This window comes from Polypterus senegalus, chromosome 10, assembly GCF_016835505.1.
Source record: "Polypterus senegalus isolate Bchr_013 chromosome 10, ASM1683550v1, whole genome shotgun sequence".
NCBI lineage: Eukaryota > Metazoa > Chordata > Cladistia > Polypteriformes > Polypteridae > Polypterus > Polypterus senegalus.
Window position 1 is genome coordinate 157,514,901 of NC_053163.1, and position 23,388 is coordinate 157,538,288.

Here is a 23,388-nt window from a genome sequence, read left to right on the forward strand (position 1 = left end):
TAGCAAGATTTAAAAAAAAAGCCTTGAATATACCTTTTGCTGCTTACAGGAGACAAGGAATAAGGAGAGATGTCATTTCCATCATCTAGGCTTGAACGTTTCGCACTCAGAGTGTACTATGATAAAAACAGAATGATCTTGTTATAAAAAAACAATTTCTTCCCTACTCATACAGTCTGCTACAAAGTTTAACATTTAATTCATGACATAGTCATGCTTTAATAAGTGTAATGGCTTGCGTATCCGAGTCAAATAGATTTAGAACAAGCCACAAATTACTTTTCACTAATACTGAACCTAGATTTGCAAATTTAGAAAGCAAGGGAAAATAAGGGCAAGGCCTACAGAGAAAAACACTCACACTTAACCTGTAGTATACAGGCTTACACTATTTCATCTGTATGGATGAATTACAGTAATAGGCCTGTTTCTCCACTAATAATAATTGTCCCCTTGAACAGCTTCAGGCTATGCAAACTCTCCACATGAGAATCCAAGCATAAATTTAGTACAGTATTTAAAGTAATTAAAAGCAATTGTGCAAGCAATTTTCACACACTGGCCAATAGTAACTCTCAAATAATCATTTGTCTATTCTGTATCCAAATTCCTTTTTTAAAAAAACTGCATTAACGCTCATAAACACAACTGTGGGTTTGCATGCAAAATTAATTCTTTAATAGAAGAGATGTACTAAGTTATTTGTGAGGCAACGGGTTTCTGTTGTGCTTATTTAGCATAAAACGTAAATAATTTTTAAAGTATACTGTGAATAAAATGGTGACAAGCTAGTTATGTATTCACAAACAATTCTGATTTCCACCAAGGAACTAACTTGCTAAATAAAGGCTTACAGCTACAAAACAAACAGATTGTAAGAATTTAAGGATTAATAATTACACTGAAAAGACTTCTTTGTTCTGGTGTTGACGACTGTAACCGCCGGTCTTCTGTTTGTGGATCCTGAACTTTCTCAATTCCAGCTCCTAGTAATTCATTCTTTAGCAAGGCAGAGTATGCTAGACCATCAGCTAACAAGAAAGGGGAAAAGAATCCAAGTCTCAAACAGGTAAGGGGATATTTCTAAACCGCTAATTCAGAAAAGACATTAAGATCAGCATCACAATAATAACATTTAATTTGTGCAAAAAATTATATCTCTTGGCAGTATTAAATCAAGGACACGTCTATAAAGAATAAGGAGAATGTGTGCAACAAAATAAAGCTTCATATTTCACACAATTATTAAAATTAAATGCTATAACCTGAATATAATTATTCATTATGCAAGTAATACGAATGCAACATTTCATTATACAATTACAAGCAACGCAAATGTCATTCAATAAAAACACGCACTCCACCTCTCTCAGGTCACACAGTGCATAAAAGTGCTGGGTAAGGTTCACTTGGAAAGGCAATATATAAACAAGCACTTTTTTTTTTTTTAACTTACCTTTATACATCTAATTTAAGTAAATCTAGTATATTATTCATTAAGGATAGGTTTTGCAATATTCATTAACCATAATAATAATAATAAACTGCTGATACAAATAACTGCTACAGCTGTGCATAATTTGGGTGGAGGTGTGACGCTGTCCTATTAGTGACCTTAACAATAAGATCAAATAACTGCCAAAATAGATATTATTTCAAAGCCAAGTATAAACCTCTGTGGTTTAAATTAGCTTTGATTTCAAATCAAACATTATAGAAGAGGTGGAAAACTTTAAAATAGCTATTTGCCAGTGCTGCTTCAATATGATAGGTATTCCATTTTCAAATATTTCCAATATGGGTAGACACTTAACACAGAATTTCTCAAGATGCTTTTTTTTTTTTTAACAGTTGATTCTTCTGATGGTTCACCCGTAATGTCTAATTTGCATTTAAGTGTTTGTTTAAATATATATTGGCACAATTTGTCTAAATGGAAAACATTCTTCTGTTTTTTTATAGTCTCCTTTTGGCATTGGAAGTGTTACATTTTTAAATAAAAAAAACTTGTTTATAATAAGAACACATTCACACAAAGTGTTTAAATGAGTCAAACAAAAAAAAAACAATACAACTCCACTGCCCCCATTATTCAAAGAGAAAACAGCCTACTGGCACACCTCTACACCAGATTAGAATCAGAATTACTTTTATTCACCAATAGTTGATGTACAGGAATTTAACTTGGGAACTTTGGAGTCATTTATATATAAACATGACAAACAAGAGATGTGCAAATGAAGGCCTGAGTGTATAATGTGCCTACCTTGAGCTACACTAGGGTATTTACCTTTACTGCTGTCAGAGGTAACATCTTTGGTTTTTCGGTTTTGACTTGGAGACTTTTCATTCTCCTACAAAGAAAAAAAAGGTTAAAAAGGAAGGATGGACAGTATGGTGGTAAGGAGTGAATTGACACTATTCAGTAGTTCAATGATAAAGCAAATCGGTTAAAATTTAATTGCAGCACAAAATGCAGCTTTAAAAAAAGTAAAATATGTATCTAAGAAATAGACAAAAATCAACTTTAGAATTAAACCCACCAACAAGGCAAATTCTAATGAACGCAATTAAAGTATAATGTATTAAATCTATTTTTTTGATTGAGCACTCGAGTATAAAACAGATCTTTCAAATAATGAAACCTAAAGCAAAACTTACATTTATCCTGTGAAAGTTGATGCTCCAGTTGGCCCCAGCTCTAGAAGGGATGAATCTGTCACCATGTTTGCTGGGTGAGGACAACGGAGACTTTGTAGGACTCAACATTCTCTGCAGCTCTACAACCTACAAAAAGACAATAACCAAGAACTTCATATCCAGATCCAATGATGCCATTACACAGCATACCTATTTACAGGTTGTGTTATTTTACACTTGCAAAGAGGGAAAATAACACATAATAGACCACTACACTTTGTGAAAGGGGGCACTTGTGTAAGCAGCTTTATGTTTATCACTTACAAGTCGTCACAACCTCAATGAAATATGCTCTTCATGGTATAAAGTGACAACAAAATGTAACATGAGACAAAAATGTGTTCTTAGAGACTATCACAACTTCAGAACTCAAGATACTTCCATGAAGTATAGTTTTTCTATACAGCAAACCACAGATGCATTCAGACAGAAAAACACTTTGAGTTGTCCTCTGGTAATGACACATGGCTGTAAGCTACTCAGCTATTTGAAACTACTTTAATTAAATTATATAGGAATAAAGGCTCAGATCAAATGCCTACAGTATTCCAAAACTACAAAGGTAAGGCATATGCAAATTTAACTTGCCAAAATCACAAATATCATCAGGAAAAACAATTCCAAAATGAGATGAACTGAGCACAGTTTTAAAAGTTTCTACTATATGTAAACCACACAGGAACTGCCAAACCTCTGCTTGAAAAACGGTTCATTGTCAATTTAAGGAACTGTTCTCATTTGCACATGTGAAATTTTGATTCAGTTCAATTGAATTTATCAGTATTACAAACAGAGTGTGACAGATATTAAAAAGTCGAGAGCAGCTTCACAGCAACGTGAGACAAAGATTATTGTATTTATTGCCAGGTGCCCTTTTACAGCTTATGGTCCTCTAGATACAATGCTGACGACTTAAGAGTCACCAAGGACATAAGTGAACAGAATGTATATTTACTTTTTTAATATACAAAAAATTTGCGAGAACATTTTTCATTTTAAACATTTACTGTACATTAACATTAAACTAAGCTAACAAGTAGATTCCCAAACATTCCCCATATTTTATAGCTATTAGAAATAATACATTGCCAATACAAGTTTTATACGTAACTAGAACATTTATCAGTCAAAAAGCAACCAACTCAGTCCAAAAATGGAACAGGAAAACAATGTAGTAGATCCCCACGTGAAAAAGGCTCAAGAATGCCATTATGTTGACTGTAATCCATGTTGTATGAAGAACTTGTTAATGTGCATTCAGGCTTAGTATAAAAAAAGTATGGAAACGGCAAAAATCAACTTAAGGATTTTTTTTTTGTCTATCAAGGTTGAAACCAACATCAGCTGCACATAATAATGATGTTCATTAGAGAGTTGACAGCCTGGCTGCAAGCCTGCCACACATTTTTGGCAAACTGGCAGCCACAGTATGCAGAAACAAGATGTTTTATGTTGATTTCAGTGTGACACCACTGCTTGTCAGAAACTATGTTTTTTTGGAAAAAAATATTCAGCCCTAAAAGAGTTAATGTTTATATTCCTCCTTCTGCAAACGGGGACCTAGCAATGGAAGTGAACCATTCTGTCAACAACACTTTAATGATGATTCACTCTAACACTGCAGTTATAATACAGTCCCTGACAAAAGTCTTGTCGCTTCTCTGTTTTGTAGAAACTCCTGCTATTAACCTTACTTTTAATTAATCAACTGGTTTTTCCACCCACTGCCACCTTCTTCCAATGACCACCCCCAACCCCATCCCTACTACATCAACAACTCACATGGACTGGAATGGCCAGTGACAGGTAAACCTGTGACCATCAGTGTGCGCTGTCCATAACTGAAGGCCAAATAAAGAGACAACGGAGGAAGCTGCACACAGTAAAAGCCGTAAGACCACATGGAGTCAGTCCTTGAATTCTTAAGGCCTGTGCTGAGCAATGTTGTGTTATCCTCGATCACCTGTTCATTCTGACCCTAAGGCTTCAGAAAGTGCTGCTGCTACTGCTGCTGTGGCAAATATCCTGCATGCAGTGTTCCTGTTACAAAGAAGACAGGTGCCTCTTTACCGAATGACTACAGACCAGTAGCACATCTCAACAACAACAACATTTATTTCTATAGCACATTTTCATACAAATAATGTCGCTCAAAGTGCTTTACATGATGAAGAGAAAAAAGACAAAGTAAGGATTAAAATAAGACATTAATTAACATAGAATAAGAGTAAGGTCCGATGGTGTCTTGAATCAGGAGGACCTTTAAGAGACTAGTATTGGACTTAAGAGTCCTCATGTGGTAGGCAGATTGCAGTGGGTCCTGGTGGTCTATCAGTCAGAGATTTTAGTTAAGGGTACAATGATCTGTCTGCTCCACAAGGCTCATTGTTACCTGAACAAAGCTGGGAGCACTGTGTGAACTGTTTTTTTTTTTTTTTTTTTTTTAAATCCTCCAGCACCTTCACCATCCAGCCATCCCAGTTAAGGGGTAAGCTCAAGAGATATGCAAGTGAATGAGCCTGTGGTGTCCTGGATAACGGACTATCCTTTAGGCAGAAAGCAGTTTGGGAGACTCAAGGACTTTGTCTGTGGTACAAATGTGACCACTTCACCACCACAAAAGAACTGTCCTGTCTCATTTTCTCTTCACTCTGTACACCTTCGACTATAAATATAATACTAGGTCATGTCACTTGCAGATTCTGCACTCATGGCGTTCATTGATAAAAGTCGATGACACAGAATATAGGAGTGAGATGGAAAAGTCTTTCTTGGTGCAAAGAGAATTGTCTACACCTTAACATCAGGAAAACCAAGAAAATGGTTATTGACTTATGCTGCACCAAATAACTTACAGTATATATCCAGTCACTATTCAAGAAGTGAATGCAGAGATGGTCCACTCCTACAAGTACATGGGGGTCCACATTAATGACAGACTGGACTAGTCTCAGCACACAAGGGAAATGTATAAGAAACGGCAGAGCAGGCTTTTCCTTAAGAGACTGTGTTGTTTTTAATGTGGGAAGTGACATCCTTCACATCTTCTACAACGTCGTGATGGCAAGTGTGGTGTGCTGGGCTGGTAAGCTTACTTCAAGAGTGGCCCACCTAATTAAAATGGCAAGATCAGTTATAGGATGAACCCTGGACCTCTCGGATGTCGAAGAGAAGGAGAGAAATAAAACAAAACTAAGTGCCATTATGAACAACACTGTATATCCTCTCTGTGACACAATAACATTGAATACTTTCAGCCAAAATAGTATTACAGCACAAGTATGTCAAGAAATGCTATTGGGGTTCCTTTATATCACAACAGCAATATCTCTGTATAATGCCTATATTTGCCTGTGACAGCAAACTCCGAACTTTTTTCTTTTGAATTTTTCTTGCTTTTTAGTAATTTCAGTGTGTGTTCAGACCAAAGTTTGTGTTGTGTATCTTTATTTACTTAATCTACATATTTATGTATTAATTTATTTAAAGAGCTTCTCTAAACAAGCCAACTATCCCCAGGGCATACATTAACTTCTATTTATCTATGTCTCATATATTTAATGGAAGTATGCATCTTTCTGATGGTGAAATTTGAACTGGTAGTCTTTTCAAACTGTCTGTATGAGGTCTTCGGCTTGTAAACAAATTGTTATCACCTATTATAAAGTCTACGATTTTCTTTACCTTTTATCTTCCTTTAATGAAGATGTGAGTTTAGTTTTTTTTTTTTTAATTCTGGGTGCTTGGCATAGCCTTTTTGCCATAAGCAAGTGTTTTAGTCTGGCAGAGGCACTCTAAGTTGTGAATTGGAATGTGCTACAATTTGCAAGGGATTCTGAAAATTAAGAATAGAGTTAGACCTGGTAAAGGGCTCACAGTCATTTGTCTACAAATAAAAATGGCCTCCCTTAAAAAAAAAAAAAAAAAAGTCCCTGATGTCTCCTTTTCATTGGAAATTCTGGGCAGAGATTCAGGGTAATGTAAAAACAAGTTGGCTTTCTAACAAAGAATTTCCTTGAGAGGCCAAAAAAAAAAAATGCATAAAATTTGACCTACTTGAGAAGAGAGAGAGAGAGGGAGCGCAAAATCTAGAGTTAAAAACGGTGGGCTTGTTAACCTCCAGATGAAAACACAACCAATGCATTCAGACAAATAGCTCTGCAATTCCATTTGTGTGCTCAAGATTCCTTCACTCATTAGACTGTCACCAGGATACATATTCTCTTTCATAGTGTCTACTCAAACTTCAGACACTAACATCCAACCACAGCAAAGTGGAAGTCTTTGCCGTTTCGGACAATGTACTTATTTGTGCCAAAAGCAAAAAACTGCCTTTCAAATGTACCCATACAAACAGAGAGGCATTTGTGCTAGTCAATCCTAATACAGGGAAAGCTGATCTGCATTTGAAGTTAGGCAAACTGCAGGAAAGTTTTATAGCTTGGTAAAGGATATGCGCTTTCAGCTTGAACGTGCTGGTCTGGCATCAACGGGGAAGCCCACACTCTAAACTGTAGGTTAGTCTTATTCACATTAGTCTGAAACCAGAACTTTGACTCCCATCTGCCCCAAGGTGCACCATTCACACTTAAGACCCTTGCAAACCTTTCGATAAGTTTCTTGACCTTCTTCAGCAATTCTCCGACAGCATTCTATTTAATTGAGAGTTCCAGCCACGGAATTTTCCAGCAACTACTTTGAAAATCGTGGGTAGAATGCGATTAAATTAGTTAATAATGAACCATTATAGAAACCATCAACTAGAACAGCAAACTCAACAACAACAACATTTATTTATATAGCACATTTTCATACAAACAGTAGCTCAAAGTGCTTTACATATTAAAGAATAGAAAAATGAAAGACACAATTATAAAACAAAATAAATCAACATTAACATCGAATAAGAGTAAGGTTCAATGGCCAGGGGGGACAGAAAAAACAAAAAAAACTCCAGACGGCTGGAGAAAAAATAAAATCTGTAGGGATTCCAGACCATGAGACCGCCCAGTCCCCTAGATATAGGTGCTACAGGGCTCCACATTTATGGTGGCTGAGGTAGTTGGAAACCAATTCTTGACCTTTGACATCAATGGCTACCACTATAGTGCTTCAACAGTTTTTCAGCAGTGGATCCAAAGTTTCTGCTCATTATTCATAATCAGCATATAACTTGTCAATCGCAAAAGAATGTAAATGACGCTCAAGTATACAGCAATGCCTCCGTTTGCTTTATCGAGGTAAAACAAGTCATAAGATAGTGTAACAACCAGTGGTTGTGCACATAACAGCACTAAATGGTGTCCTTTAGCTCTACTCAGTCTTGTAACCCAAGCATTCAAAATATGAATACAGCTGGGAGACAAACATAAAGGTCTGAATATCCCTCAGAATCCATGGCTGCTACAAAGTCCATAAACACAGCGTTCTCAACCACAGTAAACTTCCAGGGGAATCATAACCTGACTGAAAATAATTATAAAAAGAGATGAATTATTAAATCAACCTACTGCAGAGGTATGAAACATAAAAGTCCATGAGCGACCCAACACCTAGACCCTTTTAAATCAGGTCACTTCATCAACATTCAAACATTACATATGGCCGTAACATTACTTTTCTGTAAGACCCCCTTTAAAGTCTGTTTCACATACACAGACTGCATCCATATATAGTTCAGCCTCAATTACATTTACATCTGGCATTAAAATGCTTCTCCAATGGTTGCCAAATGCATTTGAGGCTTCAAAGTGCCTCATCTGTAACCAGACTCTCTTGGATTTTGGTGTTTAGTGGTCGCTCACATTTATCAGCGTATTACAGCAAATTATAACTACCAACCTGTAGTTACAATAAGAACAGGCTACTCAATGATCCATCACGAAAAAGTGTAAAGAAGGTGGCATGCCTCACTGCCATAAAGATCTCCAGTGTTTTAGCATGTTGGCAAAACTTGGGACAGCTTCATGAAGGAAATAGGAGCTCAACTTCGCAAGCTACAGCTGCCACTCGGCTCCTTTTTCAAGGCCGCACAGGTGTCAGGACTGAGCACACATTTGCTGCTTACTCAACTGCTTCCAGTACCCTACACAATATTTTTGCCTTTTCTACGGACTTAATTATTGCATGTGGATTGAAAATGCCTCAGCATTTCCATCCATCCATTTTCTAAATCCTATTCATCCTACACCACTTGTGTTAAGCACGGTTATCATTGATTGAAATGCTCCAATGCTGAATTCAGATAAGTTAATTATAGAAACTGCTTTGTTAATAAAAATGTTTCAGCAACTAATTCCACTTTTTAAAAATGTGATGTTTTATTTTCCGACATACATAATCATTTTATGCAAAATTTTAAATGTAATACTTAAGACCAGTGAGTAGCGATCGGTTTCTGTTATCAAAACACCCAGGGTGACGTATTCTATATTTTGGTAAATTGGGAAACTACTAGTTAGTATTTATCTGCCTATTCTTATGTAATGAATTTCAGGTACTAATAAATTCATTATGTAATGAAATTATTTTGTTATTTACTAAAAACAAACAGGCTGTTTTTTGAAATGGTCTTATTCATTTTGTAATATGCTTTAAAAAGCACAGGCAGGGAGTGAAACTGCACTACAAACAAATATGCTTTTGTTAATAAATGAAAGATCAAGAACAAGCACCTGTTTCGAGAATGCAGCCAAAACTACAAGAATGGGTAAACACCAATGACTGTGTTAAGGGGACATGTAAGATAACAGCTGCACAGCACAATAAAACAACTTTCAACAACTTTACAGAAAAATGAGGTTGTCGTGATACAATAGTTCACATTTTTGATTGTTTCTTTACAGTACTAAAGGTTTATAAAATTAAATGGCTATGTATGTTACAAGTAATCATTTTTTCTTTTTAAGATACAAACCTGGATATTTTAAGAACACAATAAAAGGAACAGGTACCACACTACTACTAATTTACATTTATCACTTTTCTCACTACTCAAAGTGCTTTTCATAATGAATGGGGGCGTCACTTCAACCATCACTAACATATACCTTCCACCTGAATGATGCGACAGGAGTCATTTTTACGCTAGCACACTCACCACACATTACCTATTGGGTGGTGAAGCAGGGAGAGCGGGGGAAGAGAGAGAGAGAGAGAGAAAATTAGAATTAGGGGACAATTAAGCCACCATAATGACGAGGCCATGGACATTTAGCCTGGACATCAGGAGGCACCCTGCTCTTTACGAAGGATGCACAGGGATCTTTAATGACCACAGAGAGTCAACGACCTTGACTTTACAGCTCACCCGAAGGACAGCACTATTTTTATACTACAGTGTCCCCATCACTGCACTGGGGCATGGGGATCCACCTTAAGAGCACAGGGTAAGCGCCCAACGCTGGCCTCCCTAACACGTCTTGCAACAGCAACCCAAGCTTTTCCTAGATGGTCTCCTATCCAATTACTGGCTAAGCCCGTAAATGCTTAGCTTCAGGTGGACGACCTCTTCCAAAGTGCATGTGGTGTGCCTGCTGGAACAAATGTGCTTGAATATATTAGAAGAAGAAAAAATGTAAAACAGAAGGTGAGCAGGCAGAGATAACACGCACAAGCGCCTTCAGAGTAAATGCCTTCAAGTCATCTGTTTGCAATTCATTCCAAGAAAAGGGGGAAGAGTGTGGTGGAGTTTCACAATAAGAGCAGCTCTGTAGCACTGCAACATCAACTCTACCTTATTAGAGCCACCTCTGCCGGGGGTGAACAACTCCGAGTACTGTCAGATCAAAAAGGCACAGTTCCTCGCTCTTCCAGGAGCAGCAAGAACATATTTTCCTACCCACCATGGACGAGCATAAAGAGCAAAAAGATTTATCCTGCTTTTCATTTACTTAATGAGAAAACAAATGTGAATATTAGGAGATAAACCTGAAATGCTACTTTTTGAAAGATCTGTGCACAACATTAAAATAACTGCTGTACTGTTGGGACTTTGCATACCAGAATTCAAGGGCTGATATTATAACAGCTTTTATTTTTTGTTTTAGCTATCATGTTAACATGACATGTTAAGTGATAACACTTGAGATTTTAAAGTGGCAGGTGAAACAAACTAAAGAGTTCAGCTGAAGTCAAAGTTTTTAAACATTCTTTAATGTCAGTGTCATTAGTAAGTGAATGTATAACTGCATGGCATCTCAATTACTCTAAATACAGGCCCCTAAAAAAAAAAAAAAAAAACACTACAGCAACTATATTTGAAGTTTCAGCCACCACAGAGGTGCTGCTTTTAAGATTAGATAAACTTTATTAATCCTATTAGGAAATTCAGAAAAAGTAAGTGACCACTGTACTATCACCCACATCTACTGCAGACTAGTTAATATTTCCCATAATAAATAAAGTCACTGCTTCCCAGGTTCTGCCCCATCTTTGAAGCCTGTCACCCATTAACCATAGACCTCAACCTGGATCATTTAGCTGCCATCTGTAACACTACAGGAGCTATCCATTATTGTCACATAGTCCATTGTTGGAAAAGGTAAAAGCAGAATAGAAAACAACAAGAGACATTGTCGCTAAATTCTGGAGAATTCATGTAAAAGACAAAGACAGCAAGTGGAAGGCCAGACCACAGCAAAAAATACAACATTACAAAAGTCTAAGAACCCAAGGCCATGATTCACATCTTCTGTAAACTGTCCGAGGACCAGGAAGTGCCACTAATATGAAGTTGAGCACAAGCTGGCAGACCACTTTCTTTTGAGTTTGCTGGATCATTTCAATATCAATATTGTATTTACAGTGTTTATACATTGAGACAAGCCATGCCATTCGCCATCTCTTAACACCTGCTGTGATAGTTTCAGCTGCATTCAGAACATGAAGCAACTTATAAGCTGGCTCCCATAAAAAGAAGTTCAATACTGAATATGAACCAAACTGTTATGCAGTGCCTTTAAAATATACATTTATTATCTAGACTATTATGGGAGCAGATTATAGACAAGTATGGTCAGTCTCCAGGACTACATGAAGCCTCTCACAAAGGTAATACTTCAATGCAGCATATCAAAAGCACCTACCTTAAATGGACTGCTTTACAAAATATTAAAAACCATAAATTTCAATGGTTACAAACTAGGGGAATAAAAAGCATTGAAAGATAACCCTTAAAAGAAAAATGATCAATATCAGTAATGGTTTTAGAAAAGAGGATACTGGCCAAATGCATGCACTGTAAAGAAGGTGCTGATGAAGCAACAAGTAAGAGATATATATATATATCTATCTATCTATATATCTCTATCTCTAACCAATGCTACATATAACCAGTTTAAGTACCAATAAAGGGCTTTCTCTAAAACAGATCCTGGAGGAAAGCAAGTGACATGCATGACAACCCATTTTATGACAGCTGCAAACTAAAATAGTGCCAGGACTGCTTGACAACTCAGGCAAGCATGCTCCATTTCACAAAGTGTAAAATAATAAGGAGCAAAACCACAGCAGTATATCAGGAGAAGCAGAGTGTAACTGGGCATAAAATGTTGCTTATTATACAATAACCCAGTTCTGTCTTCCTGTTGACCTAGCTGCATATCTACTGCATTCACTAAGGAGGTACTGTCAATCCAATCAAAGGGCTGCACATAACTACCAGTAGGTAAGTGGGACTGGGACACCCAGTTGCTGCGTTGTCGCTTTAGTAAGAGACTAACACTGGTGTCATTAGGTCAATGTAAGAATACAAGCATCTACAACATGATGAAGCTTGTTAGTTCTGGTAAGAGGATTTCATAGAAAGGATGCTCACATTTGGTTGTCTCATAAACGGAAGGATGACAAATAGACATTAAAAATAGTTTGAAGGCCAAATTACAGCTTTCACTTTTAAAAACGGGAGCCAAACAATACCGTTGGAGTGATCTTTGTTGGTCGACCACTCCTGGGGAGGGTAACAATGGTCTTGAATTTCCTCCATTTGTACCCAATCTGTCGGACTGTGGATTGGTGGAGTTCAAACTCTTTACAGATGGTTTTGTAACCTTTTCCAGCCTGATGAGCGTCAACAACTCTTTTTCCAAGGTCCTCAGAAATCTCCTTTGTTCATGCCATGATACACCTCCACAAACGTGTTGTGAAGAGCAGACTTTGATAGATCCCTGGTCTTTAAATAACACAGGGTGACCACTCACACCTGATTGGCATCCCATTGACTGAAAACACCAAACTCGAATTTCACCTTCAAACTAACTGCTAATCCTAGAGGCTCACATACTTTTGCCACTCACAAATATGTAATATTCGATCATTTTCCTCAATAAATGAATGACCAAGTATAATATTTGTGTCTCATTTGTTTAACTGGTTTCTCTTTATCTACTTTTAGGACTTCAGTGAAAATCTGATGATGTTTTACATCATATTTATGCAGAAATATAGAAAATCTAAAGGGTTTACTAACTTTCAAGCACAACTGTAGTATATACTGACAAGTCTGAAAACTGCCTAGTTAAATTAGCAATTTACACATGAATGATACCATTCAAACAAATGACCGAGTCATATATTTAGAAAAAAATAGGATTTGATTTTTAAATAAACTGCTAGTTTAAAAAAAAAAAAAATTAACATCTTAAACCACCGGAACCAGCTATAGTTGGTTCCCAATGCCATTTGCTAGCACGTCGGAGCCAAGTATATTCAGCAACGTACATTCATTGAACGCCACAACCGGCTGTAGTCGCTTCCCAGTGCAATTTTCCAGCAAGCCGGAGCTGATCAGTCCATGACGTACATTTGTTGAGCATCCAGCTCATGACCATTGCCGCCACCTGCAGCATCACTGTCCCTGGGATTCAGCCGCTGCACTAGACTAGCCTGCAAGCATCAGCGTTTGGCTCAGTGATTTAATGAATTTCATCAACAGTGTCAGTTGCACATTTTACATATTGTTTAAGTAGTTTTTAATAATTTTTATAGTTCATTGGCAGTGTGTAAAATAATCAGTGTGGCAGTAAATGTGATGCTCTTTGCATGAAAAAAATGCTTTCCATTAAAATGTAACTTTTTCTTTGTAAATTGTGATGTTTACTTAAAAAGGACAGCAAAAAAGTATTTGGCATCCAGGGGTGCATTAACCAACCCCCACCGACCCCAGTATGCGGCAGTTTAAGGGTTAACATTTTACTATATCTCCAGCAACCCCTTAAAGCAGCTTTTAAAAATTAAGTATACATCCCTCTTTTAAAAAGAAAATCAAAATCTCACAAAAATGTTATTAATATGATAAAAGGATGAGAGTTTCAAGTATCAGTTACAATGCAAATAAATTTGGGAAAGATTTTTTTAAAAAAAAAAAAGTAAAAATAAAATATATATATATATATATATATATAATATATACATACAGCTGGGTTGTCATTTTCATTTTGGATGTTAATCTGACGAAGAAGGCGACGTTTGTAGTGCTGGTCCATGTTCTTCCAATTGCAATTAATACCAAACTTCTTAAATTAAAAGAATTCCTAAAGAGAAAAAGAAATGATCATTTTAAAATATGTTTCTTTTCCAAAATTTAACAGAAAGAAAGAAAGATGAATTAATTCATTAATTTTAATTAATTACATTAATGATTTACGTTTCTAGTGGTAGGGTGTTGTATCGTGTTAGCAATGACAGGTCAACCAAAATGCCACTGAACTGCTCCAGACAATTTCATCCACATTCAAAATATAAGTATCAATAAACTTTTAGCTATCAATAAAGAAAAGCACCATGTTATCAAGGGTAGCAATCGCCTCTGGTAATAAAAATAAATACAAATATTGCATACAGAGAAGAAGTTAATACTGCAATTAACCAATAGTACTATGAGACCCACTGACTTTTCACACAGTTAGTGCGTGCGTGCGTGCGTGCGTGTATGTATATATATATATATATATATATATATATATATATATATACACACACACATACATACATACATACACACACATACAGAGGAACCTCTAGATACGAGTTTAATTCATTCCAGCACTGAGCTCGTATAGCGAATTTCTTGTATCTAGAACAAAACTTCCCCATTGAAAATAATGGAAATCCAGTTAATCCGTTCTGCACCCCCAAAAATATCAACATAAAAATCCATTTTCCGAACAAATAACACTGATAAATAATATATACTGTAGTTTACCTTTAATAAATAACACTGGTAAATAAAACAGGTTACTGTGGAGGAGAGTCCCCCTCTGATTCAGGAAGGCTCTCTCTTCTTGGGAATTTTACCCCACTGGAAGCAGGTTCTGGGTCAGAATCATTTAACTTTCTTTTAGTTGCAGGTTGCTTTACCAAAAACTTATCTAATGACACTTGCTTCCGTCTTCTTTTTAAGATGCCCCTAAAATGCGACACTACATTGTCATTACACAAGTTCATGGTGCACCCACACACTGCTTTATTAGGGTATTTTCTTCATGTTTATCTATGATTTCTTTCTTAATTTCAACAGCCATGGCTTCCTTTTGTTTCTTTTGAGGCAACAATCTTCTTGAGAGACATTGTGGAATAATTATTTTCACATTAAATGCGGGCAGCGTCAGCTTGGGTGAATCCCCGAGTCAAGGCGGATCGGGAAACGCGTCACGCATACCCACAGCCTGGTTCGTGGCTCTTTACGCGAGCCAATGCTCGTATTTAGATTAGAATTTTTCGCTCATACTTTCCTCTTATCTTGAATTTCTCGTATACAGAGGTGAGAAATATCATTTCTCACTGTGTGTGTATTATATATATTATACATATATACACACACACATATAAATATATATGTATATATACACACACACACAGTATATATAAAATATAAATAAAATAGCTAAAGTAAAATTAGATTATAAATATTAAACTATACTGAATTTACAACATCAGAATTGGTTCATCTGAAATAGTTTGATTCTAAATAATCAAATATTTCAAAATGTCACTGTCACAGGTGAAGAGAAGCACCTAGCTATGCAGAAAAACACTTACAAACCAATTTAATGCAATCCAGGATTATGGGATCCGAACTTAATTCACCATTTCTGGGTGCAACATGGTAAACAGGCCCGGAAAGGGGGTAATGCCATCCTCATGATCTACTCACAAACACACCATCACCTGGCCAGCTTGAAATTGCCAATTATTCTAATGTACATTTGTGTGCATAAAGTACGAGAATGAGAGTGCCCCAACACAATCCCACACATAAATGGGATGAACACACAAAGTACTAAGACAATGAATGGCTGGACATTGGACCCGATGTTCCACAATACAGGTCATCCAAAACTGTCAGTGTTCACATACATTTTGACAATAAAAACGCTACACCATAAGTATCCAATAAACCACACTTATGGATGAGGTAATCTATATAACTCATCTCAAACAAGTCCTCCAAAAGACAGTATAAACAAAACAAACAACACTGTACAGTATATGCCAACACCTTACATCAAGACAAGTGACAAATGGACTTAAAATACTAAAAATTGTTATATTTTTGCCAAATTACCCCTTGGGGACAAACAACATTCTGTCCATCTAAATAACTGAAGCAACCATGAGACAAGTGCAATATTAACACTAGCATATATCTCTTCATACTTCTAAAAACCGAAGTCTCCAAGAACAAGTCAACAACTATTTATGTGACAAGAGTGTGAACATATCAAATACCACCGGTGCCTGATGCTTCCTTTCTTGTACCCTTTAGGCAAAATCCAAGACTCATCCTAAAAATGCAGCCACACGAGGGTAGTTCCTTCAATTATACTTTTGATCAACACACTTACGTAAAAGAACCAGTAAAATCTAAGAAAGTATGCTGACTGGCTTTTCATTACCTAATTCCCATGTCTGCTGAGGCATAGCATTTTTTTTTTTGCAGATCTGTTAAGGCGTCAATAGCAAGTCGCCAAAAAAGGCGAGTTGCAAAGTAAACAACTGAAAAGTTCTATTAAATATTTAGTCACCGCTTGTTAAAAAGTAATCACTTAAATAGCTCTTTTGATACATCACCACAACTTGATATAACAACAAATCTGGGTATTAAATACAGAACATACAAAGATTTACACATAGCAATGTATAGCAGAAAACAAAATGTTTCTACAGACCCGATTTGAATTTTGAAAAGAAAAGTGCTTCATTGGTAAATTTAAAACCTTTTTCACAGTAACGCTCCAACCTAGGGTAAACCTTCATTTTTCAATCAGTGTTGCGTAGTGGTTGAGGGCTTTGAACTGCAAACCTTGGGCTGTGGGTCCAAAGCCTATCACTGACAGTGTGACCATAAGCAAGTCACTACATCTAACTGTGCTCCAGTTGGACAAAAAGAAATGTAATCAATTGTATCTCTCAGATGTTTTAGGTCATAGTGGACAAAGGTGTCAGCCAAAAAGTAAGCAGTAGTGATTTGGGTGCAATTTCCATTCCAAGCACATTTTACAAAAATGAGTTAATTCTAAAAATGAAGCAATCAGATTGAATCACTCAAAATTAAGACACGCGCGAAAGAAAGGGTACATTAACAATTCACTAAATGTATCTGCACAAGCTGCTAATAGTTTAATAAATGCAAAGGGTAAACCATCATGCCATGCAGATTTGAATGTCAGTTGATCTTAATGCACACACATACCAATTTGCCGCTCCAAGGTCAACCTAAAAGAACAAACCTTGCCAGCTCAAATTCACGATGCAGTGTTGGCTTGGGCTTTTAGGAAAATTGGGTTAGAAATAAGTTTGGAATATTATTTCCAAAAAGATATCCCAAAAAAGGTAGGAATAAAGTCAAATTAGTATTTGGGTGTGGAATGAGAAGGTATGGTTGTGTACAATAAATACTTTATAAGATTACATAACTAAAAAAAAAAAAATATCAAACTTGACATCTGTGTCTCTATCTCAGTACATTGAAGGTTTTAGTGGCAGTGACCGTGACTGTTTGTTCCTGCTATCTCACAACTGTTTCGGAAATAAGCAGTTGGTTTTACTTCTCTATAAGCTTTTCAAAAAATGCTTAATGCAAACGTGCCCTTTATTGAAGTTGTGCATTTGGAATACCTACACTACAGACTTAATTTTTTTTTTGTGAATTGCTTCTTGGGATGGCATATTATGAAAGAAAAGGTAAACTCTGTACTTTCTGCTCACTGTAAATCAATGATTGATCTTCGCCCAGAACAAACTTGTAAGAAAGAGCAGACAGTTAGGAAACTTAGTGGTTTTAAGTGGACAAATCCATGATGTCACTTTTATAAGAAGTCTTTAATTGGGCCTGTTGTGACACTTGTTTTTATCTGTTGGCGTGGCAACCTCAGCAATAAAAATGTAATACTACAGTAAAAATTAGTAGTAAAATTATTGGTTTGCAGTAGATCTCTGCCAGTGAGCTTCATTAACAAAGTCAAATAGAAAACCAATTTGATTCTGTCAGACCGTGGCCATCCTATTTGTCCTAAATTTCATCATTTCATCAAGCTGCAGACTCAGCTTCCCAAAGGGTAAAGAGCAAATGACTGAAGAAGTCTTATTCTCTGGGATATAAACATTTTAAATTGATACCTGTAGAGATACTGCTGAATTCTAAAGTATTGTGTTCCTGTAAGAATTACTTGTGAATGCTTTGAAATCACTTCAGGCGTTTTTTTTTTTGGTCCACTGATATGAGAAAACCCCTATATATGATACACCGTTTACTCAACCTAATTTCTAATTATGCAAGATGTCAGGCTTTTTGGTGTCCCTTGGGGTCCTCCCCCACCAGTTTTTGTAAACCAATAGGCATCTACAGCAAAAATGATCAGAGTGACTAACAAGCGGTGCATGCTATATCAATTGGTTTCACACCCCACCGCCCTCCCAAACGGGAGACAAGGTTAAAATGTACACAAAACATCGGGGGGAGAGAGAAATGGTCATCAGTAATATAGGCATGTGACGTGTCTTTTTATGCCATTACAAGATTGCTGATCACAAATGATATTTCTAATTATTTCATTCTTTATAAGTGGTCTTAGTCCTCGATAAGCCACTCCAGGAAAGTAAACTTAAGTATGTGACATATCCTTTCTTACTATTTTAAGGTCATTGGTTATAAATGTTATTTTGATCTTTTCTGGAAATCTAACCTTCTATGGGCTATTTCAATTTACAATTGAGACTATTTAGACTTTCACCATTTAAGCTGAAGCAAACATTTTACTATTTCAAATATTTGACAACTGTTTTTATTTACTATATACTTCCTACTTCATGAAGCAAATCAAAACATTTTCCATGGAGACCTCAAATTAGGATAACTTACACCAATTCAGACTTATTAAATGTTTCGTGTTTATATACAATAACACTGGTTATCAGGTTGTGTGTCCTGGCTTCTTTAATTGCTTCTGTGTAATAATGCCTTATGTTGTATACTATTTTCTGCTGCTAACAAATTTCCCTTTGTGATAAAGTCAACCCAGCTACACACAGTGGTTAGTCCACTCTATTTAACAAAGGAATTGTCACACACAAATAAGACACTAACAGAAATTTCAGGACAGGAAGAGTGGATGGTTTTAGGCTTTCTCCAGTATCAGTAGTACTAGGTTGTTGTACCGTGTTAGCCATTATGAATGCAGAGAAACGTCAAGCAACTAACTAAAGCCAATACTAGGTGTCATTTTGCTTGACTTTTCTCCAGTAACAATATTAACCTACTTTCAAATAAATTATGATTTTGACCGATTGGAGATCTGACAAAAGCTGGCACATGTGGAAAAAAAGAGGACATGTGTGCATTAGTTCTGGATTTGGTAATTAATATAATGGATACTTTTATTCTGGCTGTGAATTGTTCACAGCACTCTGGGCCTACACTCAGTGAAGAGTGCTATACAAAAATAAGCAGTGATAGATTCAGCAGCTCGAGTTTGAGTCGATTTTGTTTGTGTGTGTGGGGAAGCAATTATCACAACAAGCTTATGCTGGATCAAAAAAAAAATTCACAAGTGACAAAGATAAAAATAATTGTCTGTACCCTTACATCTGTCACAGACCTCAATGCATCTAGTGCCACAAACCATGTCAAGGCGATTGCCGCCGAGTCCTCTCATCCAGGTCATCACGTGCTCTAAAAACTCCCCTCTGATACTGTGGTGGTGCGTTTTCCATCCTGACCCTTTCTTCATGAGTGACCAATCTCTACTACTGACCGACTTCTTTCCCTTTCTTTTTAACTGCCTTGTCTTAAGATTCAATCCTCTGAATTGTTTTTTCTTCCTTAAATGGCAGCCAAAACAAAGCTGAGCTGTGAAATAAGGCAACAGACAACCAGCTAAATCGGGGCCTCAAACTCCAATCAGTTTCTTAATTAGAAGCCGGTTTGTGTTGTTAATTCCAGTTATTGAATTCCATGGCTTGTTTAAAACTGTTGAGCTTTCTTTTCTCTAAGAGAACTATCAAAATGAAATGCTGTGTGGACCCTAGTGGCTTATCATCACTTAAAATTTCACCTTTACTTGGAGATATTCTATGACGAACACAGGCTAGCTGGTCTTGTGTGGGCTTGTTTTGGATCTCATTTTTATTTGGGTGTTAATGAAAGGAAAACGAACCACTCAGGGGAGGGGTTGAGATTTAAATAGCAGGTCAAATACAATCCAAGAAAAATAAGTTCATCGGCAGTAAAAACCTGACACTTTGTAAGGAAATGGTTAGAATGAAAACTTGCAATGATGGCAGCCCTCCAGGATCAGAGTAGGTCACCCCTAATTTAGGTCAAGTAAATCTAATACTGACAAATAAACAGTTTCTTTCCAAGAGTTGTAACCATCACAAAACAGTCATTTACTGTCTTCCTCGCTTATTCATGTGATCTTCTGTATACTGTATGAACCTGCAACTGGCGATGTACAGTTTACATACGCATTTAAGTGCACATATACAGTACGAGTATTCACGTCTCCCTCATAACTGCACAGTTCTGGATCTTTTTTATAATTTATGTTGTTTAGGCCATGACACATCATCTTTGTGTTCTGTTATAAGCAGCTACAAAGCTAGCAAACCAAATATCCTGTACATAAAACTAACTTTGATACGGAAGACTGGACAGCAGTTTATTTTTATGAATCGTGCTTCATTGTTTCTAACTTGACTCAAATCAAATTGATCTGAAATACCGTATATGAATAAAAAAAAAAAAAACTAAGAAAAACTGTCTATGGAAAACAAACACAGCGTGATGTGTTATGTACTATGCTACATGAACAACTGTTCTATTGTAGTAGGATCACAACCCCACTTGCGCTCAGTTTTGTGTTTAGTTTTCAAACAGCCATTTGATTCCAAACAGGTGTAGGGAACGAAAATAAAGAAACACGTAGTTCGTGCCAATCTTTTTGAAAATGAACCCCCTGCCATTCGCCGGCTTGCAACAGAAGGACCGAAAGTCCAAGAGCCCGGAGTGCGAACCATTTTCTGGAGACAAGCGCGTCAATCAATCACCCCGTTTATCCCAATCATTCCATTGTACGCCAGAACACTATTAAAACATACCTAAGATAAAATATTAATAAACGAGAGTTACAAAGCAACTAAAACTCACCCCACCAACCCCCCGTTACTCAAGGACTTCGACACCGATTGAAAAGGAGCCCGGGCCTCTTCGCTTTTTTTGTTTTTGTGTAATCTTTTCTTTTTTTTTTTTGCTCTCTTGCTCACCTCCTGCGCTTCCTTCGGGTGCTTCAAGGGGCCGTCTTCTGTAAACGGAGTTTAGCTGCCGTTGTCCTCTCGCCGAGCGCCCCCTCACCCTCGAGGGCTCCCGTCGGGAAAGTGTAAACCAAATAGTCTATAAAACGAAGATTTATCTTTCCTTAATATCCCCCGCAAACTTGTAAGCCACCTCTTACACAATATGGCGGACGATGGCGAGCAGGCATTGGGCTATCAGAGGGCTGTACTCGCGCGGCTTGCCGGGAGAAGTGACGTCACGACGTTCGAATCTAAACACACACAAAAAAGGCGCGTTGTTGCCTTGGAAACTGACGTGACAAGGTGAGAATGTTGACATTCCAATCGTAAAAGATCTTCGCGGGGAATCCATTCCTGTCTTACCGCCAGACCCGTGGCGCGCTAGCGCTTTCCCGGGCTGGAGTGGCCTTATCTGAACGAGTCCGAGGTGAGCGCGGGCTGGGGGGGGGTACAGGTGCAGCACCTGGGGATGAAAGATGAGCAAATTAAAGTGTTTGCTGAATAGCAGAAATCACTTTATTGGACGGGTAAACTAATGCGTACCGTGCTAGGAATTTATATTGAAAGTATGTGTGTAACATACAAGGCAAAATATAACATGATAAAATAATAAAATATGATGCAGCATACAAGGGCAATATAAAAAAATCGGGAGTGGTCTCCCCTCGACTTTAGATGTGGGTCTGGATATCTGAGGAGTAAACCGCAAGACAATGATTATATTTTTATATTATTAAAATTAAACTAATCGTATATTGAATAGAGTTGAATAAATCAGACTCTGCAGCGGCTTGATTAAAAGGTCAAATTAATCATATATTGAACAATTCTTCTCTTCTTTTCGGCTATGCCCATTAGGGGTTGCCACAGCAGATCATCTTTTTCCATCTCTAACTGTCCTCGTCATCTTGTTCTGTCACCCCCATCACCGTCATGCCCTCTCTCACCAAATCCACAAACCTTCTCTTAGTCCTTCCTCTTCTCCTCTTACCTGGCAGCTCTGTCCTTAGCTTCCTTCTCCCAATATACCCCTCATCTCTCCTCTGCACATGTCCAAACCAACACAATCTCGCCTCTCTGACTTTGACTCCCACCTGAGCTGACCCTCTAATGTCCTCATTTCTAAACCTGTCCATCCTTGTCACACCCAATGCAAATCTTACCATCTTTAACTCTGCTACCTCCAGGTCTGTCTCCTGCTTTCTGGTCAGTGTCACTGTCTCCAACCCATATAACACACAGTTGTGCTTGAAAGTTTGTGAACCTTTTAGAATTTGCTATATTTCTGCATAAATATGACCTAAGACATCATCAGATTTTCACTCAAGTCCTAGAAGTAGATAAAGAGAAACCAGTTAAACAGATGAGCCAAAAATATTATACTTGGTCATTTATTTATTAAGGAAAATGATCGAATATTGCATATTTGCGAGAGGCAAAAGTATGTGAACCTTTGCCTTCAGTATCTGGTGTGTCCCCGCTTTGCAGCAATAACTGCAACTAAACGTTTCCAGTAACTTCTGATCATTCCGGCTTGGAGGAATTTTCGCCCATTCCTCCATACAGAGTAGCTTCAACTCTGGGATGTTGGTGGGTTTCCTCATATGAACTGCTTGCTTCAGGTCCTTCCACAACATTTCGATTGGATTAAGGTCAGGACTTTGACTTGGCCATTCCAAAACATTAACTTTATTCTTCTTGAACCATTCTTTGGTAGAACGACTTGTGTGCTTAGGGTCGTTGTCTTGCTGCATGACCCACCTTCTCTTGAGATTCAGTTCATGGACAGATGTCCTGACATTTTCCTTTAGAATTCTCTGATATAATTCAGAATTCATTGTTCCATCAAGGAAGGCAAGCCGTCCTGGCCCAGATGCAGCACAACAGGCCCAAACC

At 37.3% G+C, this 23,388-nt stretch overlaps 1 protein-coding gene across 1 annotated transcript in view; it reads right to left on the reverse strand.

The window, feature by feature from the left end:
- The window catches only part of fzr1a (fizzy/cell division cycle 20 related 1a), a 33,629-nt gene extending 11,918 nt beyond the window's left edge, over positions 1-21,711 (reverse strand). The window contains exons 1-6 of the mRNA XM_039767114.1: positions 21,463-21,711; positions 14,115-14,231; positions 2,662-2,787; positions 2,291-2,354; positions 901-1,031; positions 34-116 (exon numbers count right to left, since the gene is read on the reverse strand). Coding sequence (XP_039623048.1) covers positions 34-116; positions 901-1,031; positions 2,291-2,354; positions 2,662-2,787; positions 14,115-14,183 — 473 coding nt within the window. The 5' untranslated portion in view covers positions 14,184-14,231; positions 21,463-21,711. The remainder of the gene's footprint in view (positions 1-33; positions 117-900; positions 1,032-2,290; positions 2,355-2,661; positions 2,788-14,114; positions 14,232-21,462) is intronic.
- Positions 21,712-23,388: the final 1,677 nt, after the last annotated feature.